The sequence below is a fragment of the Nyctibius grandis genome, chromosome Z, assembly GCF_013368605.1.
Source record: "Nyctibius grandis isolate bNycGra1 chromosome Z, bNycGra1.pri, whole genome shotgun sequence".
NCBI lineage: Eukaryota > Metazoa > Chordata > Aves > Nyctibiiformes > Nyctibiidae > Nyctibius > Nyctibius grandis.
The window spans coordinates 64,030,113-64,055,567 of NC_090695.1; the positions used below are offsets into that span (position 1 = coordinate 64,030,113).

The 25,455-nt window shown below is 39.4% G+C and overlaps 1 protein-coding gene across 4 annotated transcripts in view; it reads left to right on the forward strand.

Annotated features, from left to right (window-relative positions):
- ROR2 (receptor tyrosine kinase like orphan receptor 2) overlaps nucleotides 1-25,455 on the forward strand; it is a 168,900-nt gene that overhangs the window by 109,391 nt on the left and 34,054 nt on the right. For all 4 annotated transcript variants that reach the window (XM_068423614.1, XM_068423616.1, XM_068423615.1 and 1 more), the window contains exons 2-4: nucleotides 9,951-10,028; nucleotides 22,008-22,295; nucleotides 23,364-23,394. In XM_068423614.1, the coding sequence (XP_068279715.1) occupies nucleotides 9,951-10,028; nucleotides 22,008-22,295; nucleotides 23,364-23,394 (397 nt within the window). The remainder of the gene's footprint in view (nucleotides 1-9,950; nucleotides 10,029-22,007; nucleotides 22,296-23,363; nucleotides 23,395-25,455) is intronic.

A 25,455-nucleotide genomic window follows, 5' to 3' on the forward strand; every position in this document is an offset into this window, starting at 1 on the left:
ATGTTTTCCCCAGTGATAGGCCAGCCTCGAGCTTGTGCCTCACAGTAAATATCTTTGGCTCCCATATGTCCTCGTCTGACATGCAACCACTCCAATAGTCCTTCCCAACTCTCTGTCACTGCTTCTTTTTGCAGGCGAGCCAAACGAGACAATTTGTCTGCCCCACCGTTCCACCAACCAGCCAGACCATCACCGCCCTGATGAGAGGCCACCCAGGCTATGGCAAACTTCCCTCGTTTGGCAATCCCTAGAATATCTTGCCACTTTTCCTTTTGCCATATCAGTATCCGGTTTACTTCCCACCCATTTTTCTCCCAGAAAGGAAGCCACTCGGTGCACTCCTTGAAGACAGTGAGAGAGTCAGTGTAGATGTAGACAGGAGAAGAAGATTGAGCCTCATGTTGGAAAACGCTCCAAACAGCAATTAATTCACCCACTTGTGCACTGCCTTCACCTTCTATTATGATTTTCTCATCAGTCTGGGCTTGTAAGGCAGCGGCTCGATACTTCCACACTTTTCCCTCACGTTTGGCTGAGGTATCAGTGAACCAGACATTCGGTAATTGCTTGGAAAATGGAGGCGCTACTGGTATGACAGGAGGTGGGAGGTTATTCTCACGATCTGGAGAGAATTCCTTCTGTATAGCTAGTTTTTTAGGTGTGCCTTCTTATATGTTAAAGATGCCACAATAATGTTCAATTTGTGCATACCATTTCCACACGGATGCTCATTGTGCCACCCCGTCAGGGGGAGGGGTCCTTGCTAAAATTGGTTTTATTACCTTAAAGGGGCCTCTGAGATGATTGGTTGCTGACGAATGGTGCACTCAGCCTCTAGTAGTGCTAAGCTTACCACAAACAATCCTATTATCCACAACACTTGCCTTTGAGATGTACGATTTCTCTTTAAATTCACCAGGTTTGGGGGAGAGTGCCTCACTAGAGGACACTTCGCCTCCGCACGCCTCACATTTTTAGGTTCTGATTTCACTGGACTATATTTCCACCCACAGTTAATCAATTCTTGAGCTACTTCGCCCCACGTCCACACTTTTTGTCCTGGGATATGGCAATCCAGGGTTAAAGCTCTGGTTAAAGCAGCTGTCACCCGTGCACTCTGAGGGGTATTTCTGATAGTGCCTTGCAATTGAATTCCTAAGGCTTTCAATGAATCAGGCAAACCTCTAATCAGGGGAGTCATCCTCTCAGGATCTACCGGTATCATCATTGGGGATTCCTGCCTAAACTTCAATTCCCAATCATACATCATCTGCAAACAAGCTGCCTTTTGCACATTCTCCACAAGCTGATCCACTGAGCCTGTAAGCGCAAGAGGATCTCCCCTTTCCAAGGGATTTAAACCTCCAGCCCAATAAGGTGCTTGCTGGGTGAGAGACCAAGGGGCTCTATTATCACCAGTAGTCAAAAACAGTCCAGGTCCCCAATATCCCTCAGCTTCTCTTTCACTCAACATAATCGGATCTCCACCAGTTAACGACACTCTCCACACATACTCTGTCTCAGACTCCTTCGGACTGCGTGAATATTCTTTTTTCACCTTAGCCAATTCAGTTGCTGTATGCAGCACCTCCTTAGTAACCATCTTAGGGTTACTGTCCTCACTATCCTCATAAGCATATTCTACCTTGACCAACGGTTGGAGGGGTTGCGGAGGACCCTGCGGTAAATCATATTGCGTCCTCACTTCCTCTGGTTCTCCACTGGGGTACAAACCATCCCCTTTGTGATAATCACCATGGGACAGGGCTGCATCAGTTGCCTGTTGATGATTCCGTCGCCCCTTGCAGTCACAAGAAAGTAACTTTTCTACAAAAGCCTCCTGCAAACACCTTACATTCTCCTGTTCATTCCCTACTTCATCTTGCAGAGTTTTAACCTGTTCCTCCAGTTCACAGTTTCTGTCCTCTAAATCTGCCACCCGCTGTTGCAACAACTGCACCAAAAGCTTTAGTGCCTGCGGCGTCTGTGCCGGGTCTTCTAATTCCTGATTTTGGGTTTCAACAGATGCACTCAGAATTGCGCCCATTCTCTCTAAGCTATTGATACCTTCTGAAACTCAAGGATCCTGTCCGTGACGCCAATTTAAAATGTCAGGTTCCGGATTAAGATCCGCCTTAAAAGTAAATCTAGAAATAAAATGCAGTCAAGTCCCGAGAGGGACCCGCCTGATTGGTAAAAGTAAATCTAGAAATTAAATGCAGTCAGTCCTGAGAAGGACCTGCCTGATTGGTAAAAAGTAAATCTAGAAATTAAATGCAGTCAGTCCACGTGGGACCCGCCTGATTAGTAAAAAGTAATCTAGAAATAAAATGCAGTCAGTCCTGAGAAGGACCCGCCTGATTAGTAAAAAAGTAAATCTAGAAATTAAATGCAGTCAGTCCTGAGAAGGACCCGCCTGATTAGTAACTCCAGTGCAGTCAGTCCATGTAGGACCCGCTTGGTTCAATGCAGTCAGTCCACGTGGGACCTGCCTGATTATAAATCACCCGGTATGCTTTACCTGCCTGCAGGTAAAGAACCCCCAAAATCCTGACCAGAAATAAAATAGATTCATGATCGTTGAGTTTGGACAAAGCACAACCGAAGCACGGTATCAATAAACTTAACTTTGACTTTATTAAAGTCCAACAATGAGGCAACTTAGTGAGCAAGGAAGGGGGAGAGAGAGAGAGAGGTAACTAAAAGGAAGAGAGGAAAAGAGAACAGTTGAGAGGGAAAGGATAGTCACCACCCTGGATCCCGCGGCGTCCCATGGGTCCTTTGTTGATTTCGGCAGTTGGTGGTGGGAGCCCGCACGGTCGGGCGAACCGGCCTCTTTTATAGAGTTTTTTTGCAGAGTCATGTGGCACGGAGCTACCAGTCACAGTTCGCACCACTCACAGGCCCGAGGGCGGGACAGGTCCCGTTCCTGTGCCGTAGGATTGGCCCATTGCCAGGCTGTCGCCGGATGTCCCGGATGGGTCTCTCCGGAGGGAGTGGAGGGCTGGAGGGCAGAGACGTCAGTCACCCCTAGTGGCGCCTAGCTTCTTGCCTCACAAAATGTCATCAAGGTCAGGTAGTCCTGTACCCCAAAAGACGGCATCTGAGCATGTGGGATAGGACGGTTTCTGAGACAATGCCAAAAAAAAAAGGGGGACAAGGAACAGATCCCACACCATTTAAGCCAATTCAATGTTGGCTTCTATGTTGGTTATTACTCATCTCTCTCCTTTATTCAAAATGCTTAAAAATAATCATAGAATCATAGAATGGTTTTGGTTGGAAGGGACTTTAAAGATCATCTAGTTCCAAACCCCCTGCCACAGGGAGGGACACCTTTCCACTAGACCAGGTTGCTCAAAGCCTTATCCAACCTGACCTTAAACACGGCCAGGGAGGGGGCAGCCACAGCTTCTCTGGCAAGCTGTTCCAGTGTCTCACCACCCTCACAGGAAAGAATTTCTTCCTAATATCTAATCTAAATCTACCCTCTCAGTTTAAAACCGTTCCCCCTCGTCCTGTCACTACTTGCCCTTGTAAAAAGCCCCTCTCCCGCTTCCCTGCAGGCCCCCTTCAGGTACTGGAAGGCTGCTAGAAAGTCTCCCTGGAGCCTTCTCTTCTCCAGGCCGAAGAGCCCCAACTCTCTCAGCCTGTCTTCATAGGAGAGGTGCTCCAGCCCTCTGATCATCATAATCTCTTTGTTCCATTATTTTTCCAGGAATTGAAGTTAAGCTGGTGGGTCTGTAATTCTCTGGCACTCCTTTTTACCCTTTTTAATAAATAATTAAAACTATTTGTGCAATATCCCATCTCTTAAGATCTCATCTGTCCTCTGAAAGAACTGAAAGACAGTTATTAACGTTGCATGGCATTGCATCAGCCAGCCCTTAACTGCTCTAAATTAATCAAGTCCACTCTGATTGAAAATACCTGACTTTGTTATTCCCTTCCTGTGTGAGGCTGAGGCCTTGGTTTGTCCCTGGTATCAATTATGATAACTGCCTCCTTGTGACTGGCTTTTTGATCAAGATTAATGTATTGTTTTGATGTCTGCTTATGGCCATGAGCATTTTGAAATCTGTTTATTGCAATTACCTCTCAAGTAATGAATGATCTGTGAACTCATAACCATTTCAGAGGGAAAAATTTAGCTCTTTTATGATGAATGGTGTATTCCCCGTGAGTTGGCATTGTGATCAGTTGGGCAATTTAGTTTTCAAATGTGTGAAGGGGCATCCCTGTCTCAATAATATAGGATGCTTGCTTGTGTATTTTGTTGGTCATTGGTGCCTGAAACAGAGCAGTGGGGATACCCATGCTGGACCTTGTCAGTAAGCAAATCTTCGTAATATTTTCAGGAGAAGGGAATTGACAAAAGCAGCAATAATTATTTATATCCAGTTTGGAAAAGGATTTTCTGTAGTGCTTGTTTTCTTGCTGCAGTTTGCTATAGTAAGTCAAAGGAACAGAATGTATTTTGTACATCAGAAATAATGGGATACTGACTTTAAATATGGTTTCTCTTTTGGAGTTGAGATTTTCCTTAAATTGAAATAGCTTCCTTTATTGCCCTGAAAAGTTAAGGAATCCTTTTTGTGTGGATGAGCGGTTTAAAGAGGCACTATTTACAGCATCTGCATTTTATACGACTTGAAAAGAGGAGTATTCCTGGGGATCTGACACGTGGCACATCTGGCACATCCATTGTCCCATACTGGCAATTGGCATTCAGGCTGAGTTCTGGTTATGTTGGTCTTGTGTGGTCATACAATGTGCAAGAAGGACAGAAACTGGTGATCTTTACCTGACACTATCACTGCAACTGTAAATTGAAAAAGTGAGTGTTCAGAAATAAGCCATGATGCATTTAATGTCTGAGCAGAGTGAAAAATGTGAAAGTAACCATACTGGAGCAGATGAGATGCAACACTTTGTCTTGGTTCTGATGGCAGCAAAAAGGAGATGAAGTAAAAGTATAAGCAGAGGTCTGGTGTACATAGTACTACTTTATGCTGGGTATTTGTCTGGCCTCCAGCCACTTTGAGCTCAGGGACTTCCTTGCCCACATAGGATTTCTATGAATAAGTTAGGTCTGAACGGATTTTTCTCCGTGAACTTGCTCAGTCTCACCTGTAGCCCATGTGAACTCTGCCCATAGCCTAACTACGTTTGAGAAAACTTTACCTTGTTTTGGCTTTGTTTTGAAATTGCTTTTTGCTGTTTTTCTGTCGTACTGCCATTTCTTTTACCGAGAGATTGGTCCATCCTCTCTAAGACTCTGATGACTCCATAGACCTTTACTGTTACTGACCTCAGCCATCTCCTTCGTAGAGCAACAAATCCTAGCAGCTGTACAAAACCTGGTTTATAACTGTACTTATCCTTACTGGTCTTCTGTGAAACTCTTCCAACTCTTCTGTACCCTTTTTGAGATGAGAGGACCTCAACAGCATGCAATGTGAAATGTATGAGAGCAAGCCATAGATTTACACAGCAGCATAATGATGCTTTCAGTTTCACTCTTTATTCCTTTCCTAGAAATACCCAATACTGGCTGGTTTTGCTTTTCTTAATGCTTCTGAGAACTGAGCTAAATTTTGATGGAACTAAGTATTCTGAGCCCAAGATCTTGGTCCTCAGTAGTCACAGTCAGTTCCGAACAAATCTTGTGTTAAGACTAAGCTTTCCCCATGTGCACTTCTTTCCATTTGTATCCATTATTCTAAGTCAGGTCTGTCTTTACTCCCAGATCCCTGTCTGCGCCACTTTCTTTAGTAGCCTTGAATACGAGAGTTTGATAACCTGTATACCCTTTAGCCATTTCTTTTTTGTCTTCTCCATTCCGGGAACATCTGGGCCACCCAAAGCCCTCTGCCAGGAACTCTTTCAGGCTTGGACTTTACAAGCCTGTGCAGCTATTTTCTGTACATACCTGCACAGTTGTCCAGGCTGCTGGGGAGGTTCTTTGTACACCAATGTGGATATGTTCATTGAGACACTTTCCAGACACCATGGTGATTGATTTGGCTTCAGTTAGCTACATGTTTATGTAGTAGCATGCTAGTTAGCATACTTCTTGCCAGTGTGAGTTGATGATATCACATGTAAGGGTCAAATATTGAGCATTTCTCCTCTTATCAGTTTTTAATAAAAATGATTTTGTGGATTGCTGTTGTTTTGCCAGTTTTGTGTTTTGCAAGGCTACCTTTTTCGATGATCAGAGGACTGGAGCATCTCTCTTATGAGGAGAGGCTGAGAGAGCTGGGTCTGTTCAGCTTGGAGAAGAGAAGACTGAGAGGGGATCTTACCAACACTTACAGATACCTTAGGAGTGGGTGTCAAGAGGAGGGGGCCAGACTCTTCTCAGTGGTGCCCAGTGACAGGACAAGGGGCAATGGGCACAATCTGAAACAGGGGAAGTTCCATCTGAATATGAGAAGGAACTTCTTTACTTTGAGGGTGACAGAGCACTGGAAGAGGCTGCCCAGGGAGGTTGTGGAGTCTCCTTCTCTGGAGATATTCAAAACCCGCCTGGACGTGACCCTGTGCAACATGCTCTAGGGGAACCTGCTTTGGCAGTGGGTTGGACAAGATGATCTCCAGAGATCCGACAAGATGATCTCCAGAGATCCCTTCCAACCCTTAACCATTCTGTGATTCTGTGACAATGCTGTGTTTGTAATAGAGCTGGAAAGAGATATGACCATCTAATATCTTTGTTGCATCTAAAATCAGTTTAATGAACAATTAAATCTTTTCTAGCAGTAGCTGCTTACTGATCAAGACTGACAGTAAAAGTTGGACACCTAAAATTACTTTGTGGATTTTTCTCCCCTTGAGGCAGTGGAATAACACATAAAAAGTGCCAGGAAAAGATCCAGAAAGTAGGAAGAAGAAGAAAAGCAAAATGGGATACCTTTACTGAAATAATGAATAAACAAAGTGGGAAAAGGGGTGTAAGTTAAAAATCAGATGTGGACAGGAGCACAGTTATGGAGGGGTCTTTGAACAAGAATAAGACTGCAGAGAGGGTGATGGCACATGAACAGGGGTGCATCTACAGTGCACTACAGTGAGGGGAATTAACAAAAATGGCAACAAGAATTATTATCTGTTGAGGAAAATACTATGGTTTTCCTCCTAGCAGGAAAAATGTATTGTTATTAATGCAAAATCAGAAAGCACTGAGAATAATATTCAATGGGAATACACAGCTTTTTCCTTGAAGTTCTTGACTGCAGGATTTTTTAGTGCTGTTTAACTCAAGAGGAAAAGATTTTATTTGGTTGTAGTGACTTGTTGGTCATCTGATCCAGAAGCATTTATGGTGTAAAAAACTTAGTATTTCATATTGATAATAACTTTTTGGTGTTTTAAGTTGTGGTACAGAAACTTTAGGGTTAAAACTTGGAATTCATAACAAATGATTGCAGAAAGTATACATGTTTCTTTCATAAAAGCAAGTTTAAGTGATAGATCTCTTTTGTATTTATAATTTATAAAGTACACAAAGGACTTTCAATTTTTACTTTGCTTAGTTATGGAGTTACTGGTAGGTGGTGTCTATGGTTTGTAATTGTTCTCTGGCAAAGCACATCTGGAGATTAATGTTTTTTCCAGACATAAACATATCGAGCACAAGAGTGAATCACACAAAACTATTATTGAAACATTTTCAGATCAGCAAATGCTTTTGTTCCTTTCCATCTTTGTTTTGAAAAGCTTTAAAATATTAAGAGATATGGGTCTGGGAAGGAGGGAAGAGAGGGGAAGACATTTCTATGTTCTTTTATCTGAGCTTCCAATATTTCTTCCTGTTGTGAATCCCACTAAATGACTGAAGAAATGGAAACAACTATTCTAAAGTTGAACACATGGTATTAAACAAAAAGTACCACTCAGACCTTGGGCAGTTTGGAGTCTGGAGGTCTGAGTGTTAAGCAACCAAGCAACCTAAGAACAGGCTTCTATAAATAATGTTTCATTCTATGAAAACTGGTCGATTATGATCACCATAACAGTCCAAGTGCAGGCGGTTGTGAACTAAAAGAATAGTTGCTTTTCCTACTCTTCTTTTTACTCCAATGTCTCATTTTGGATTTATCTTTCTTGTGGCCAGTAAATGTTGCTGTCCCATTCTAAACTCCTTGTGCGACATAGAGGAGGTCACACGGAAGCAAGGGAATAGAGGTGAACTTGCCTTGCTGCCCCTTGGTAAAAATGAGACGTGATGTGTCTCTGCAGAAATTTGACAGAAATATCCCTATCATGCATTTACCAGTTCACACTGCATCAAACAAATCAACAAAACTTCTGTACAGTAAAAAGTCAGGCACTGAGTCTGCACCATGCCCTCAGGGGTGTGAAGACACATTGGGGCAGGACTTAGAATGGCAATTTAAGATGCTACCACCTTGGCCACCCATTTCCATTTTTCCGTCCAGACTGCAGATGAAGACTATCATTTACATTGGCCAGTGCTGGGAGTGGCAGAAGATGATGTCTGCCCAAGCCTTAGCTGTTCCAATTTCAAAAAGAGTCTCTTACCAGGGGTACAGCACTGTGTTCACCATGACTCTAATTGGGGTGTTTGGGAATGTGGACACAACTCAAGTGGAATCAGTAGTACTGCCAGGCTAGGAACCTCAAGCAGTGGAAGATGAAGGGAGATATGAAGTAGTGACAAGGTGTCAGTACTGTGACAAAGTAAATACTTTGAGACCCAGCCTGAGGTAGAGGATGTCTCTGACTTCTGTGTTTCACCTGGTAAACTTAAAGGCAAGTTAGCTAAATCTTCTGTTCTCAAATAATGGGTAAAAGCATAAAGGAAAAATAAAAAATGACAGTCTGTATTCTTTTCTTCTTTCATAATGTGGTGGAAGATCGATATAGGTTTACTTGTGTTTCATTACTGTGAGTTGCAGTCAAAGTGTTGTTGTAGGGTTTAGTCTGAAGGAAAAGGAATGGGGACAAAAGGAAGAGGGAGAGCCTTTTCCCTAGTTTCATTTTACCCAAAACATTACCATGTACACCACTGACAAATCTACAGCAAAAACTGGATCTTTCACTTTGGATTCTGATGACCTTAGGTTTGCATGCTTTCTTGGTAATATGCAGAGGTGATAAGGAATTTGGATGACTGAATGTAAATTAGGAAATACAAAAGTATAGGGGATGTAATTTGAAAAGCTGTTTTAGTAAAAGCACACCTACAGCTTTATCTGATTTGTAAGTTCAGCTCTGTTCCTTACAGCATCATATTTTCAAAAGGGAGAGTGGACAGGTGAACCCGCAGTTTTATAATGGTCAGGGTTTTGTAAGACCTGCAAAAGCAAAGGAACGTGGAAGTATTGTCTGCTGTCTGCAGCAACTGGTGGCTAAAGGTTGTTTTTAGCTTGCTCTGGTATATATTAGAGACGAACAAGAAGGGTAAAGAAAAACGTCTGTTGGTTTCATCACCCTTGGGAATGCTTGGCTAATTGTTATTGTATTTTAATTTCTGGGAGATATATTTTAGGAACGTGTCTGAGAATAGGATAAGAAAGTCAGCAGAGATGGTGAGTCTGACCTCTGGAAATAGAATCTGAATTACTGTAATGTAACTTCAAAAGCAGATTTGTAGCCATTTTGTAACTGAGGTTGTCAATAAAGCTCAGGTACTGCTTAATTTTCTGGGCCAGCACTGCTTTCAGGAAATGTTTACGTTCTTTGTAAAACTGTGAATTTTGTTCTGGTAAGAACTGGAAAGTAGATTTTGATGCTGCCCCTATTTGCCAAGCCCAAGGTAAGTCCACGAGGTAAATTATTGTAAAGTTTTCTAATTTGCAAATCTGGAACCAACATCCGGACTGAAAGAGTTTGCTGAACTCACTATCGTAATGCTGTTTAAGAGAAAGATTAACTGAGAATCTCAGTTCAGCAAAGTCTTTTTGTTTTTTTTTTCCCCCTAGGTGAAATGGAAATTCCAGATTCAAATGACCCCTTAGGCCATGCAGATGGACTTGAGAGACCAATTCCAACACCTAAAGGTAAAATTAATTGTAGTTACTTTTTCTTCCCCCTGCCCAAATATAAGCATACTGTAGAAAGCACCAGCAAAATACATGTTGACTCGATTTACCTGTGAATAAGGTAAAAGTCTGTAAGAAAGACAGCCTGGTGTGACTTAATACTTCTGACTCTAAGCAGGGATAGCAAAGTTCCAGGAGTCTATAAAAATTAATTTTTAAGCATGTTCAGTCCCCCCATGCTGAGGGATTAGATGTTTGACCCAAACACAGAGGGCTATAATTACCTTCCTAACATATTTTCTGTTATGTTGGTGCCATGAAAATGATTTAATTTTGTACAGTGCCACACTCAGTATCTATATGTAATTATTAAGTATCACTATCTCTAAATATCTTTGCTTTGAGATAAATCTAGCCCATGGGAACACAAGAATACTTACTTTTTAAGTAGCCCTGAGCATTAGTGATTTTTCTAAAAACCAGACTACTGGCAGAATTTCTAGTAACAGTTAGCATAAATTTTTATGATACTTTATCATGTAAACTATAGTTCTAAATGCTATTCTTGGATCTGAAAATACACATATTTACTGCAAATTGTGATTCCTATTTCAATTTGATGCAGCTTCCTAAAGCAGGACGTTTTTGGCATTCTACCTGGAGAAACATGTTTTCTCACTTGTACAGATTTTTAATTTGTATGGATGCACTGCTGTAGTAAAGTCAACCCTTATGCTTAGAAAAAATGTCATATAATCTTGTTAGCATGAAGAGGCCAGCCTGCTTTCTGCCTTATCATTAGCATTCTCAGCAAGATGAACACATGTTGGAACCTATGAAGCTCTGAGGTGCTGGTCAGATGTTCTTCATGGAGCTTCTTTTTCAGAGGAACATAAATTTTGAGGGTACCTTGGAATATAGTCTCTGTTCTCATAGATAACCAATGTCATATAATCCTTATTGTGCTTCACCTGAATGCTAGTTAGCTTTCTTATCTTGACTATGCTTATTAGGAGGTTTTTTTTCAGAATCTTCTATTAATTTCTATGCTTAATTGGATAAAAGAAGATGTGTTTATGTTTGCATGTCTCTAACCATGTTCTTACTGAACACCAGTGTGGGACTGTGTCACTCCTATTTGGAAGGAAGACTTGGTGTACTCCTCAAACCTCTTCCACTTCCTGAAGCTCCAAAATTATTTTAGAGTATTAAACTTTGTCCTCCATTTTGGAATAAATTTCAGTAACACCATTCCTGCCAGCAGCACTGTATACTACAGTTGTTTTATCCGCTCCACACTCACGTATCCACTACTTTTGATGGGAAAAGGTCCATGTTTAATCTTTAACTGCATCTGACAGGCTTGTTTACTTGGCAAGTTGGTTCCACTTTACTCTTTTGTTATGTCTGAGCTTTTAAGGGTACAGACATAAAATGTTTTTTCATGTGACATTACTTGGTTAAATTCTTGATGAGAAAGGAGTTGCAGTTATTTCCTTTTTTTTTTTTTGCAGGGCCACAGGCAATACCTGTCTAAGGAAGTAATTAATCACATCTCAAACATTTCTACATCATAAGGATTTTGTATTTCCTTCAGAAAAAAAAGAGACCCTTGTTCTTATATGACTTACTGGTATAGGATCAGTTGTTAGCTTCCAGCATGCCCCATCTGGAAATGGCCTCATTTTGCTCCTCTTTTATTTTTGTGGCTAAAAAATTCTCCAAATAAGCAAAAATCCCTTGGTTGAAATTTTTTGTTTCTTTGTTTCTTTGGTTGGAAAGTTAACGCTTGTGTTTCTGTATCATAGTGAGGTAGCAATTTTTGTTTTCAAAAAAATCATTGGGCAATTCTGCTTCAGAGTTTGTGCATACCATTGAGACCATTAGAAAGAATCCTTCATCTTCTTCCATCGCATTGACCTTCTTTCCTTCCTTGAGAAATGTTTAGTTATTCTGATTTATGACCTCTATTTTTTTCTGATTGTAGAATAGACCCAAAATAGGCATGAAAATAATAGTAAATAGGCTTTAATAGTGCCCAAAGTTTAAGCCACTTTACAAGTGCTGAGCTTATGGGTCACCCTCTCCTCTAAATCCTCCAGAAGTCCTGCAATATGGTTCTGTCTCCAAAGAAGTAACCAGGTTAAGCAAGGTGTTATTAATAATGTGCACTTTAAAAAAGTTCCAAGTCCCTTCCTACAAGTGAAGCTAGCCTTCTGATAGTTGATGAGATAGGACAATGACTCGTCTAGGGCTTTGAGGAGAATTTGTCTTCCCCTGTTCCCTTTAAGTGAGCACCTGAACCACTAAAAGAGCACTGCCTCTGAGCAGTGTTTCGCTGAAAACCAGAGCAGAACAGTGAGCATTTGCTATAGAGCAACTTAGGTCTGCTTTGCAATAAAAATAAAAGTATTTGAACACAAATCTCCTCCCACTCCAGTGAGTCTTTGCAGAGATGATCCTTTCCTCAGTCTCAGTTTCAATTGGGCATCTCTTGGTGGCTTTCTGTTTTGCAACACTCAAACTCTCCCTGGTGCCTAAGAAGTCTCTTTGCCCTGCTCAAGTAGCAGAACTGTGTCAGCTCCATGGTCCTCTCCAGAAACCCTCAGGCTCGCTGCCTGCCGGGTCTTGGGCTGCTTGCTGCCCACCTTCCCACACTCAGACGGCTTTTTCTGCCAGTGATGCGGGGGAAGGAGGTCGTGCTGGGGAAGGAGCAAAGTTCCCTCTTTCTCTCTCACTGCAGCATAGGGTCAGCCAGGACAAGGCCAACAGGGAGCTTTCTTTTCTGAAGCCCAGAGGAGAAAAAGAACATATCTGTTAATCACAAATAAATGCAAGAGTTGTGGCACAAGCCAAAACAAGCTTTTCTTTGATGATGATCACTGTTGGTGCATCATCACGGAGGGGCTCACTGCTCACAATCTTGTACTCTTAAAACAAGCCTGGGGAAGGTATTGAAGGGTAAAATATGAACTCTTCATGCATAGATGAGCTGCCAGTAAAATCTTACATCATAAATAATGTCCGGTGGTGGGATTGTTAGAGCAATACACTTTAATAGTTAAAGAAGTGCATGAGTAAGGGCAGCCTGCAATAGCTGAGACACTGAGTGAGTTGACTTGCTCCAGGAGACATGATACCTCAAACCTCTGACCTTAACTGTGGTTTCTGCACAAGTCTGTCTGGGAACTTATTCTGGTTCAAGAGGTACCTATGATAAATCCAAGTTATGACTGGACTGACCTCGTTGCTTTGACTTGACATAAGGTAACTTGTCAGGAACCATTTGTGTGTATTCTAAAAGTGGTGGATTTTTATCTATGCAACTGGTGACCCAAAGAACAGTCCACATCCTAACTGGTCTGTTGTGCCCCCCAAAGATTGGCTCCTAAATGGGCAGTAGCCGAGGACAGGTAGTACCTGCCTCTTCACAGTCTCATCCAGGAGTTCAGAAAAAAGAAAACAAAACTATTCCACCCTGTAGAATTGGATTCCTGGTCTAGGTAAGATGTAAGTCCTTCAAGTATGAGAAAATACTGCTCAAGAATAGGTTTTCTTCTGGTAATAAGACAGCTTAAGCCCACTGATTTCGGTGCGGGGGACAATGTGCACATTGTGGCGGTATTTCAATGCTAATTCCACTTCGTTCCTGAATCAGCTATAATTTTTTCCAAAGTACATTTGAAGTGCATGTGATCCAAATCACTTTATTTTACATGCTTCTGGCTGCATTTTTGTACACTGAGATCACAAACAGTATGGAATAATGGGATTAAATTAAGCTGTAAATGTATGAATTCATCTGGAAACATTATGTGACAGTATATAACAGTGTAGTTTCCTTAACTGCTCATGTATATTTTGGGAGAGCTGCCAACATCCCTTCCATTTCCTAACCTGGCTCCAGTTTGTTGTAGATCGCTCACCTTCATATTGTTGTTAAATAATGCAGAAGGGTGAAGAATTGGGAAGACTGCTTTGTATTTAGGAAAATGGTCTGTGCAAGAAATCATGAGTCTTAGACTTCTCTGTCCCCTACTTGTTAGGATGGTGTTTCACAGTGTATTTCCACTCCTAATTTACTTGGGGAAAGAGTCACTCTACTGGACTCCCACCACCTGCTAAGGTGTGATGGTGTGATCCAGGTCCCCTAAACTCTCGTACTTACAGCAGTGTTGCTATATACATCTCTAGAAAGAAATGCTTTGACTTTCAGCAACTTTCATGTTTGTTTTCTCTTACGATAGCATTCAGTTCTTTTATGAGCCCAGAACACTCTGCAGCTCTTTGGTATTCTTTATAGATTACCTGTCAATTCTGTGAACACTTTATATTTATTACTGTATTCATAACAGAAAATTTGGGAGCAGTGTTGTCTTCGTCAAGTCATTCTTTGTTAATAATCAGTCATTCCATAAGCTAAAGTATGCTTCTTAGGTGAAACATTATGTCTTATTATAGGAAATTATGAATTTGCTTCTAGTGGAAATATAATTAGATGAATTACTCAAAATGTTTTCCCAAAAAATCTTTTTTATTGGATGTAAGATTTTATTAGTCTTAAAACGCCATCACAGAAGGTTGTCATTTGAAAGAGTTGTTGTGAAAGAGGCCATGTTATCTAATAAAATGAACAAAGAGTTACTTGAAGACAAAGATGAAGAAGGGTGGGGAGGGAGGAAAAAAAGAAAAAGCAAGGGGCTGAGGGGAAAAAAAAAAACAAACCCTTTGCTTTTTAAACAAATCATAATTATACATATTTTTAGTGGTTTTGAACATTGGGAATTTTTATGCCATGATCTGAAAATGCTCTAAATTGTATGCAGTTACGCAGGCAAAAAATACTTTTTTTCTAAACAACTGATTTTGAATTTTGAGTGTCGAAAGCCAACACTGCTGTAAGTTGTGATGTGTTCTGTAATACTGAACAGATGGGTTTATGGGCTTTTTTGACTGTTGCATCTAAATTTATTTAAATACATATATATGTCTTATCAAGAAATATGTATTCTGAAAAGTGATAAAACATATATGTAATTATTACTACTTGTTCTGAAGAGATTGTTGTATCTTCAGGTATCTAGCAATTTATGACTCAAATTTTTCTTTTTTTTTTTTTTTTTCTCAGAAATTGGACGTTTAGTGTTTGTTTACCTTGTGCAATGCAGAAAGAAAAGGGAATCAGCTATTCCACAAAACTGATGATTATCTTATATCCTCATTATCTCAGGAACACAGAAAGACGTGAAACGTAGTATAGTATCGTACATATTATCATTTAGTGCATGGGTGAATTTGGGAAGTCACTTAAACTCCCCTTGCTTTATTTTCCGCATTTGGAGAGTAAGGGTGATGATATCTTCCCATCTCATGAGACTTCAATATTCATAAATAATTTAGAAGTTCTGAGATAAAAAGACTTGCAAATTTTTAATAATTGCTATTCATGGAGGCCATCATGAAGCTGTTTTGAAAATTATGAATGCAAATTATTTTTAAAATCATATAGAGAAAAAGGAGCAACAATAACAAAAAATGAACAGAACCCAAAACTTCAATTGAAAACAGCTAAGCCATAATTAGATTGATCTAAAGCAACTAAAGAGGCTTAAAATATTCTTTAGAATGAACTTCAAAATCATAGCTAAGATCTTAAAATAACAGAAGCAGAGCATTCATTTCGTATTGTGTTTATGCCAAGTATAGCACATATGGTTCGAGCCGGTAACTTGGACACCTAAGTGCCAGAATAATATAAATAAAACTAAGAAAAATAATATGCACGTGAGGCCTCAGTGATAGCTGCACCTTTCATGTTTTTAGCTTAGTATCTATTCTTGCGCATATCTTGACAGTGATTTGACACGTGCAGGAAAAGTTTATTTTTACATTCTTGCCAAAACACACAAAATAGAGCTGTCACTTTAATTTTGATTTGCAGTGGGATTCTGTTTGATATATTTATACCAAATTTATTCCGTTTAAAAATATGAAGTACTGGCAACCTAACAAAGGCATTTCAAAATATGAAAGGGTTTTGCCAGAATTCATGTCAGTCATTTTCCTAAGCTACTTTATTCATAGGGTACATAGAGTATGATAGTATAACATAATATATAGATTAAGTTGCATTATACTCTCATAGCATCTTGACAGAACAGTTTTTACTCTGTTCAAGAAAAATAAATATTAGTATTGGTTGTACACTATCTTAGAAACCATAATAAAAGAGAAATTTAATTCACAGCATCTTTGCCTACAGCAAATGCAGAAATATCCACCAGACAGCTTTTCCCTTGAAGTACTTTAAACCAAGCCAAAGGCCACTGAAGGCAGCAGAAGCATTTTCTTTCATTTCAATGAGCCTTGGAACCAAACCAGAGTATAAAAAATAGTATATAACGATAGTGTTCGTGTAACACAGAAAATTGCTGGCCATTATACTCAGATTTTTAAAAAAATCTATATGATATCCATATACCAAATGAAATATAATTGCTTATAGTGTGACATTTACAAGTTTAGTAATGCTGTTTATACATAGCAAGTCCAAAATATTTGATAGAGAGTATTTATTCTTTGTTTCAAAGGTATGTCAGTATTAAAACAGATGAACAAATCTGTTCAAGTTTTAAAAAATTCTAGTTGCCTGATGCATAACACAAAATACCGGACACAAATTAAATACAAGTTCTAGTGCCTTCACATTTCATTTCCTCCATACCTGTCCAAATGAATGTTTATTAAGAGAGAAAGAGAACCACACTGGAAAAAAATTGCTTTGCACATTGTTGAGGTCCCAGTGTATCCTGGGAAACAGTTTGTTTTTTTCCCAAACCATTGCATCAAACTGGTATCCACACAGTGTTTGTGGTGTGGTGTACATCACAAAAAGTAACTGCTGATTATCACCACAGAAATTAAATAAGGAAAACATTCTTAAGAACATGGTTCGTTAAATTTTCCACTTTGTTTGAAAGATTTGCAATTATGGGTTATCTAAAGTGGACACCAAATAACAGAGCAGCACAACAAATGGCTGCTCGCTCTGTCATGCAAGTACTTCAGATTCAGTAAGTGTATAAACAACAGACTTCATCATTTCTCAGAGAGGAAATGAAACCAGCAAATAGAGTGTGCACTTCAGGGTGTGGACAGAGACGGTGGATAGGCAGTGCGTTGTCCTACTGCTTCTAAGCAGCTCTGCAGAACTTTGAAGAAAACACAAGTCCTTGAAAGTTCAGTAGGTTAAAATATTTATTATTTGATTTGTAATATCAGAGCAATATAAAACACTGCAGAAAATGCTTGTAAAATTGGCAGAAGAAATAATGAACTAAAGCCAAATTCTGACCTGCACGAAATGGATTCAGTTACACTGACTTCAGGGGAAGTGCATCTAATCACACTGGGTCTGAATTAATCCGTAAATCTTTGGCATTGCTTTTGGAGGTAATAGTTTTGTTCTAGTTATTAATAGGATCTGATTCATAAATTCATATGAAATATTTCGAATTGCTTAAAAGCTATGGACCAAATTGCTTCCTACCGTAATTCTGGTTTAATTGGTAAAACAGAAAGGTCTAACATGGATTAAATCTTGAGTTAATAACATTTGATGGTCCTGATAAGTAAATTTAGTATCTCTTTTCATCCAAATGTATTTGAATGTAATACCCACGACTAACCTGAAGTGAAGACTCAACCCAGCTCATTTTAAATCAGGAAAAATGAAACAGTGGTAAGTGTTTTAAGCAAGCTATAAGCTGACCAATGGTACAAAACCTGAGAGTGGCACAAGAACAATGTAGACCTTTCATACACTTCTGTGTTGAGAATAAAAAGTATATCAAAGAGGTAGAAGAACCACACTTGAATTGGCCTCACCTTTATAGAAGGCATTTTCTCCGCCCCTTTCACTTCTTAGGAATCAGGAGCACCTCTGAGCCAGACGATTGTACCTCTGTGCTGGCTCCAGGCTGGAAGTGGCCCAACTTCTTCTCAAAAAAGACCTTAAACTGTTACCTTTACCTCCCCTGTGTGAGCACGTTCAGGCCGCCTCCACAGTTGCTGAATCTTGGACCCATAGAACCACAGAACAGCCCAGGCTGGGAGGTACCTCAAAAAATCATCTGGTACACCTTTTTTGGGAAAGGAAGACTAGACAAGATCATCTAACACCCTGTGCAAATGCATCTGAAAACCTCCAGTGATGGGGACACCACCGTGTCTCTGGGGAGGTTGTTTTCCAGTGAATGATTGTTCTCACCGCAAAAAATGTATTTATTCTGTTGGGATGAAACCTCTCCTGATTCAACGTGCCCCCATTGCCCCCTTCTCTTCTCTGTGTGGTTCATTGAGAAGGCAGAATCTCCTTCCTCTTTGTAGATGCCTTTTAAGTACTGAAAAACTGTGATGAGGTCCCCCCCCGAACCTTCTCTTCTCCAGGGAGAAGAGACCTAACTCATTCAAGTCTTTTCTCATAGGGCAGGTTCTCCAGCCTTTTGGTCATCATTTGGCCCTCCTTTGGACACTCTCCAGTCTTTCTGTGTCATTTAGAATTGTGGGGGCCGGAACTGGACACAATACTCCAGGTGTGGCCTGACAAACACTGAGGAGATTGGGATGATCGTGTTTCTATCTCTGCTAGTAATGCCCCTGTGGACACAGCCCAGGATCCGATTTACCTTCGTTGCAGCAGCAGCGCTCTGCTGACTCATGTGGAGTCCACCTGGATCCCCAGCTCCCTTTCAGTAAGGCTGCTCCTCAGTCACACAGGTCCTAGCCTGTAGTGTGCTCTTTGTTTATTCTCACCCAGGTACAGGACTTTGGATATGTCCATGTTAAGCTCCATAGAGTTCTTGCTTGCCCCCTCTTTCATCCTGTCCAGGTCTCTCTCTAAGATGGCTCTCCTTTCTGCCCACATCACCACCCGGTTTAGTCTTATCAGCAAACTTGGTGAAGGTGTCATCTTCCAATACGTTTGTGAAGCTATTGAATGGTATGGGGCCTGGTATCAATCCCTGGAGGACCCCACTTGTGATAGGCTGCCAGCCTGAGTAAAAAGCATTGATCACCACCCTCTGAGTGTAGCTTGTGAGCCACTTTCCCACCTGTCTTGCAGACCACGCATCCGATCTGTATCTTGCCAGAACTGTTCCTTGAGTTGGTGCTTTCATGGCCCCACATTGTGGCTCTACTCCTCTTCCACCCAACAGCTCAACACCATTACCATGACCGGATGTCCTTGCACTTCCTCAATGACCCAGTTGTTTTGATAGAATTAGAAGAATTTTTCAGCTTTTCCACTTTCCCACTTCTTTTCATAAATTGATTCTTTTGACTCAAGCAGTATTATTGAGTATGACAACTCTTTTTTGAACATATTTCAAATAAATGTAAACTTACATTTGTTTATATTACATCTCTTCCTGACTGTATACTCTGCCTTGATGGTGCTTGTAAGAATAAACTACATACAGATTACGAAAAAGTGGCAAAACAAGTTGTAGTATTCCCTAAATAGTGAGCAAAGAGTGAAATAGCCATGGAAATCCCTTTTCTAACTTGTAGCAGGATTGATCATGCTTTCTTTCTTGCTGCTAGCAATGCTTATATATGTAAAATGTGGGCTTAAGTAATAGTTTTAATCAATTGCTTCTATTCCCTGTATCAACAAGGTAATTTGTTGTTTTTCTGTTCCCTACCAGAATGTCATCCTAATAATTCTAATTCTGCAGCTATGAAATGTAACTGGAAACCACAATAAATGATATTGTTGTGTCATGACATTGCGGAAAGCATTCATGTACCTTTTCTCCCTTTTTTATCAGGCATTTGAAAAGAAATATTTTTTGTGTTCTGTTAAAATGTTTAAAGTCTGCTAAAGATCTGTAGGCTAACAATAGAGAAAACCAATGTAAAATTACATAGAGATCAATTCAAACAAAATAATTTTTCTGTAAGTTTGCAGTGTCATGTGGAGATTATATATATTTGGGTTTACTTATTTTCTCTGTAGTGACAGACTGAATTCACACTTGTCTACATCGTATTTTCATATTGTTCATTAGAGCAGATTTCTTTTGAAAGGCCAATGGTAGAGAACAGTGTAATACTCTGGAAAACACAGTTTTTCCAGCAAAATCTGGCTTTGCAAATTCACTATATTCTGATGTTTCTACTACTCCCCTCTCTAGTGCTACACTTAGCCATTACAGAGGAAATGATTTTCATGGTCATGTCAAACGTAAATCAAAGCAGAGCATCAATTTTCATAAGGTATTTCAGCAATTAGACTGCAAATGTTGACCATTGCATTACTGGTGTTAGATTCCTGTGCAGTAATTTCCTGTTGAGAGGGCGTGGAGTAAATGCACGCAGATCAATATGATCGTTAAGCAGATCTCGTTTATTTACGTATCTGAGGGTACATTTATACTATTCTATTGAGGGTGCACACTCTGTGTACATGTCATTTCTATTATGATTGGTTAGTATGCTTTGTTCACACACCTCTATATTAGTTCTGATTGGCTTATGCTAAAAAGTTATATCTTGCAGGTGCTGCATTCTTTTCTTATTTTTCAGCTTCCCCATATCTTATTTTTCTCATAGCCAAGGTCCTCAACTTCCCCCATATCTTGTTGGTCTCATAGCTAAGGCCCTTGTTCTGTATTATGATTGGCTAGTTCATCACCACCCCATTACCACCCCCTGGACATGCCTGGACATAGCTCGTTCAGTACCTCGTTCCCACCATTGTCCCGTGGGAACCCCACAATTTCCTACACTGTTTCCTAATTAAACAACTGCAAAATAATTTAACTGATAGGAAATGGCACATGTGGACATCCATAAAAGTTATTTGATATTTGGATTCATCTGACAGAAAAATGTAAAGTAATATGAAGTAATCCTGGCGCTCTTATGTCTAGATGGTATAAACTTATCAAAACAAACATAGGAGCATGACAGCTAGATCCATTTCTTACTTGTTTTGACAGTCATACTATTATTTCGGTGGAATTACATGCTTTCAAGTTTTCAATGTGTGATGTGTGTCAGTTGCAGGACTCCTAACAACAAATTAAATTTAAAAATAATAACCTATAGAAGTTTTGATTGTCAAGTTTTTACAGTGTCCTTCCGTCAGTTATTTCTTTTTTTTAATCACCTGAGATCACCAATAAAGCATACGTGCTTCTTGACAAGCCTTTAGCTTTCAACAAACCACAAATTAGTGCTTTTAGTTTCTATTTATAAAACTAAACCCCTGAAATCTGATTACTCAATATCCATACAGACCTTCCTTTGTCCAATTTAGCACTATTTTAGGACTTGATGTAAAAAATGGGAGCCTATAATCAGTTTAAAAGTGTCCTCTGTATCACAGGTTACTTCTGCAATTGAGACATTTCTTTAAATTGAATGTGAGACTTACCATTTTTAAAATTCAATTGTGAGATAAACCTGTCCAAACCAGGCTTGCCTTATGATTTTCTTGTCAGATGAGTATCTGGAAAGTCAAGTTAGTATCTAAAAGTAACTTTTCCAGTTTTGGTTATTTATATGACAAATATATAACCATGTAAGAAGATTAAGTGGTAAAATTGTAATGATATTCTAATATGGTTGCAACAGGGATTACTCTTTCATGGAATAATGGTGTATTTTTCTGTTATAGCACTAACAGTTTCCCAAGAGACGTAGAAACTAACCAGAAAAAGTCGTTATTGCTTCAGAATAGGTGTCCACGAAGGGAGTTAGGATTGTAATAGTATTAATTTATGCTTGAAACATGAAGTCAATCATGAAAAACAAATTGGAGTGTGATGCTACAGTGCCCCTATGACAGTGAATTGCATTTTTTTGGAATATATGCTTGCAAGAAGACCGAAACCATTTCCAAGATCCTCTCTTAAAAATGTGCCTTTGGGCAGTCTTTTATTGCAACCCAAGTGAAGTTTGTTCTTTTCTGACCTTTTACCCTTTTAGGTTACTTCCTGACCTTTTTGGAACCAGTAAACAATATCACTGTAGTCCAGGGGCAAACAGCAATCCTCCACTGCAAGGTAGCAGGAAATCCATCTCCGAATGTGAGATGGCTAAAAAATGATGCTCCAGTGGTTCAGGAGCCAAGACGGATCATCATTAGAAAAACAGATTATGGTTCGCGTCTGAGAATACAGGATCTGGATACTACGGACACAGGATACTACCAGTGCGTGGCTTCAAATGGGATGAAGACGATAACTGCAACAGGGGTGTTGTTTGTAAGGCTTGGTGAGTTCCTGGCTTTTATAATTACTCAGACTGCTTTATAGACTAGGTATTAGTTTTCACAATAGCTTGAGAAATGAATTTGATGTTTTAAGAATTCTCAACATGAAAGGAAATAAATAAAGCCATTGCCTGGGGCCTCTCCCCCAGGGCAGAACTTCTCGGTTGAACTGAATGCCCATTTACTGGTAATAAAAGAAAGAAAATACAGGTGGAAAGGTCTGTAAATAGGTAGTGAAGAAAAAATTTTAAAGAAGTGCCAGTATAAAGTACAAAAAGGTAACATTTCATTGCCTGGAGTTTCTACTCGACTGCTGAGTTCGGTCTGTAAAAAAAAAAATGAAGAGAAGAATGAGAAGCAGTTTTCTATGGGATGTTCACAGTGCTGGGCTGACCTTTGTGAAATACCACGTCTGCAGTGCTACGTGAAGTCTGGCCTCAGATTCTGCCCTTTGACAGCTGAAGGTACACCACACCTTTCAAGAAGTACTTATATTGCATTTTGGAGACTTAATCGTCCAGCCTGGAAGGCAGTCATTTATTTAGCTTGCTTCTGAAGCAATAGGGAAAAAATTCTAGACGTTTTCCTAAAATTTCTTCTAATTATGTAATGAAAATAGCTAACTCCACAGTTTAATTTGTAGTGATTCATTAAGTGCTGAGTATTGGACCTTGTTCCTGCTGTGACAAAGGTTAAGAGCGTGCCCTTGTTGTACCATAAACTCTGATAGTAAGGCTCAGGTGGGGCTTATTAAAGAGGTAAGTGATGTGTCAAGATAACACATGGTCTTTTTAACAGCCTGCATTTTTATTGTGGGAGATATTTTCAAACAAAAATTAAGTCCACTCAAGTTGATGCCTTGAGCAGACAGAAAATTCATGTGATTTTTATTTGTGGCTTTGAAAATAGCAATGTATAATTATGTGCAGCAACGCAGAGGGTTTTGTTTGAATACTGAGACAAACCTTCCTTAAAGAGACAGTTTCCTTTAGACTGGTGTATTGAGTTTTTTTATGCTGTTGTCCTTGAGCCGAACTTGCCAGCAATGTTTGTTTGTTTTATGTTTCCAGGTCCAACAAACAGCCCAAATCACAATCTTCAGTAAGTACTTTTGGAAAATTACTTAATGCACTCTGACCAATTTTGTTCTGTAGGAATTTAGTTCATAAACTCAGTAAACACTGCCTGCAACCACAGCATGCTTGCTAAAAATCTCTAATTTGATCAAAAACTCAGAATAGATGAAGCTTTTTCAGACAGAGATAGCATTGTGTTATGGTGGATTTTGGTTTGATCGAATTTTTTTGAGCAACTTCTGCTTGCTTATTTCATATTTTCCACCAGCGAAGTAGCACAAAGTCACGGTGTTTGAACAGTAATTGTTTACAGGGCAAGTATGGGCTGGAAGAGTGGTTAAAAATGAATGAGTGAAATGCTTATGTTGCTGTGGTTGTAAATTTACCCATGTTATGTTATTGTAACTTGAAAAGTCAGATAAAACAAGACTTAGAATCCTGTCTTTGAGTAGCTAGGTAAAACTTTTGTTTGTTAGTGTCGTTTTGACTTTGGTGGTGATTTGGTGATTTTTGTTACCTGTCTGGGCTCACTTCCTGATCCAGTCACAAGGATAAATATAGATCAGTTCTGTTTCATCATTGTTGCTTTATGTGTTAGTTTTATAAATACTGCTTATTGTATAATTTCTTGAAACAGATTATGCAGTTGATCACTTAATGGAGTGAGGAATGCAGTCTGAGGCCTTTTTGTGTGTTAATGATGTAAAATTAGTGTTGGTGTTGAGCTAATTAAAAATAAGAGTAAAAGCAAATGTGTAAAGACATGTGGATGCTTTTCAGAAGCACATTATTGATCAGTGCTTGTGATCTCTGAACTCCCAATGACATGGGTGGAAATGCTTTAAATAACTGCAGTGAGCTGACCACTAATCTATCCGTCTTGCATGTACCTCACTCAGTTGTCTTACATATATAAAAATAATACCACGTGGTACACATTCTTGTATTTTGTATGCACAGGAAGTGTAAATGAATTGCAAGGATTTCAGCGTTATAGGGATTTAACAAGTTTTCATATTTTTCTTAAAATTGATTGCTAACTATTGAAGGTTGAAAACAGCTGTTCATGAAAGAATACAAAAAAATGTGATCACTTTTGTAACCACTGAAATTGTACTTCAGATCTTACAGCACTTTAAAAAGCTGTTTTGCATCTGTTCTACAAAGGAGAAAAATAGTGAGATACCAGGAAGCTCTCTGATCTTTTGTGAGAACAGAAGGTAGAGGCTGGTACAAGAGACAGCAAACTGAAATATGCATAGTGAAACACTGAACTGAAGTTCCAAGAACAGTTCTCAAATGCAACTGAAGAGTAGCAAGCTCCAAGCACAAGCTGAAAAGCTGGGAAACAAGTTTTACATTGATTCACTTTCTGTTATTGAGCAAATAAATAGTTAATCTTATATCTTTTGGTTTCCTTAGTATTTCCCAAACTCTTCTCCTGTACTGAGCATTAACTTACTAATATTTTACAAATGTCAACATAATTTAAAAAATTCCAATTAATAAAGTGAAAAAAATTACTGTGTGACATATTTCTTAATTACATGATCCCCCGAAGTGGAAGTGAATTAAGGTTCCTGAGCCATCTTTCATTTTGGTTTTGCCTAGGTTTTGAGTGCTTAACTCTGCATCCGTTGCTGGTTTTGAACTCTTAAGTTAAAATAAAGAAAGAAATAACCAAAAAAAGAAAAAAATCCAGTCATTTGGATTATGACACCTCTGAATCAGTCTTGTACCAATGGTGTCGGTAGTGGACCTGGAAGCAGTAGTGTGCCATCATTGTTTTGGACCTGCTGCTAAAAGGTGAAGTGAAGAGTATGCTGCTGGTAGATTTTTTTTTAATATATCCTCTAGATTGAAGAGAAAGCTGAAACTTGAGAAAAAGAAGCTCAGGTCAAAGGTCAAGAGAGAAGTTGTGAAGAACTTATCATATGAGGTCCAGGAGCTTTTAGGGATTACAGATCTTTGCCTCATTGCATGTCTGCCTCTGTTTAATTTTTCTTTTCTCTTTCCTACTTAACCAGGTTTTGCCCACCTTTCCAAAGTTCCTATTCTTCCTTTTGATACCGTCTTTCTTTTTTTT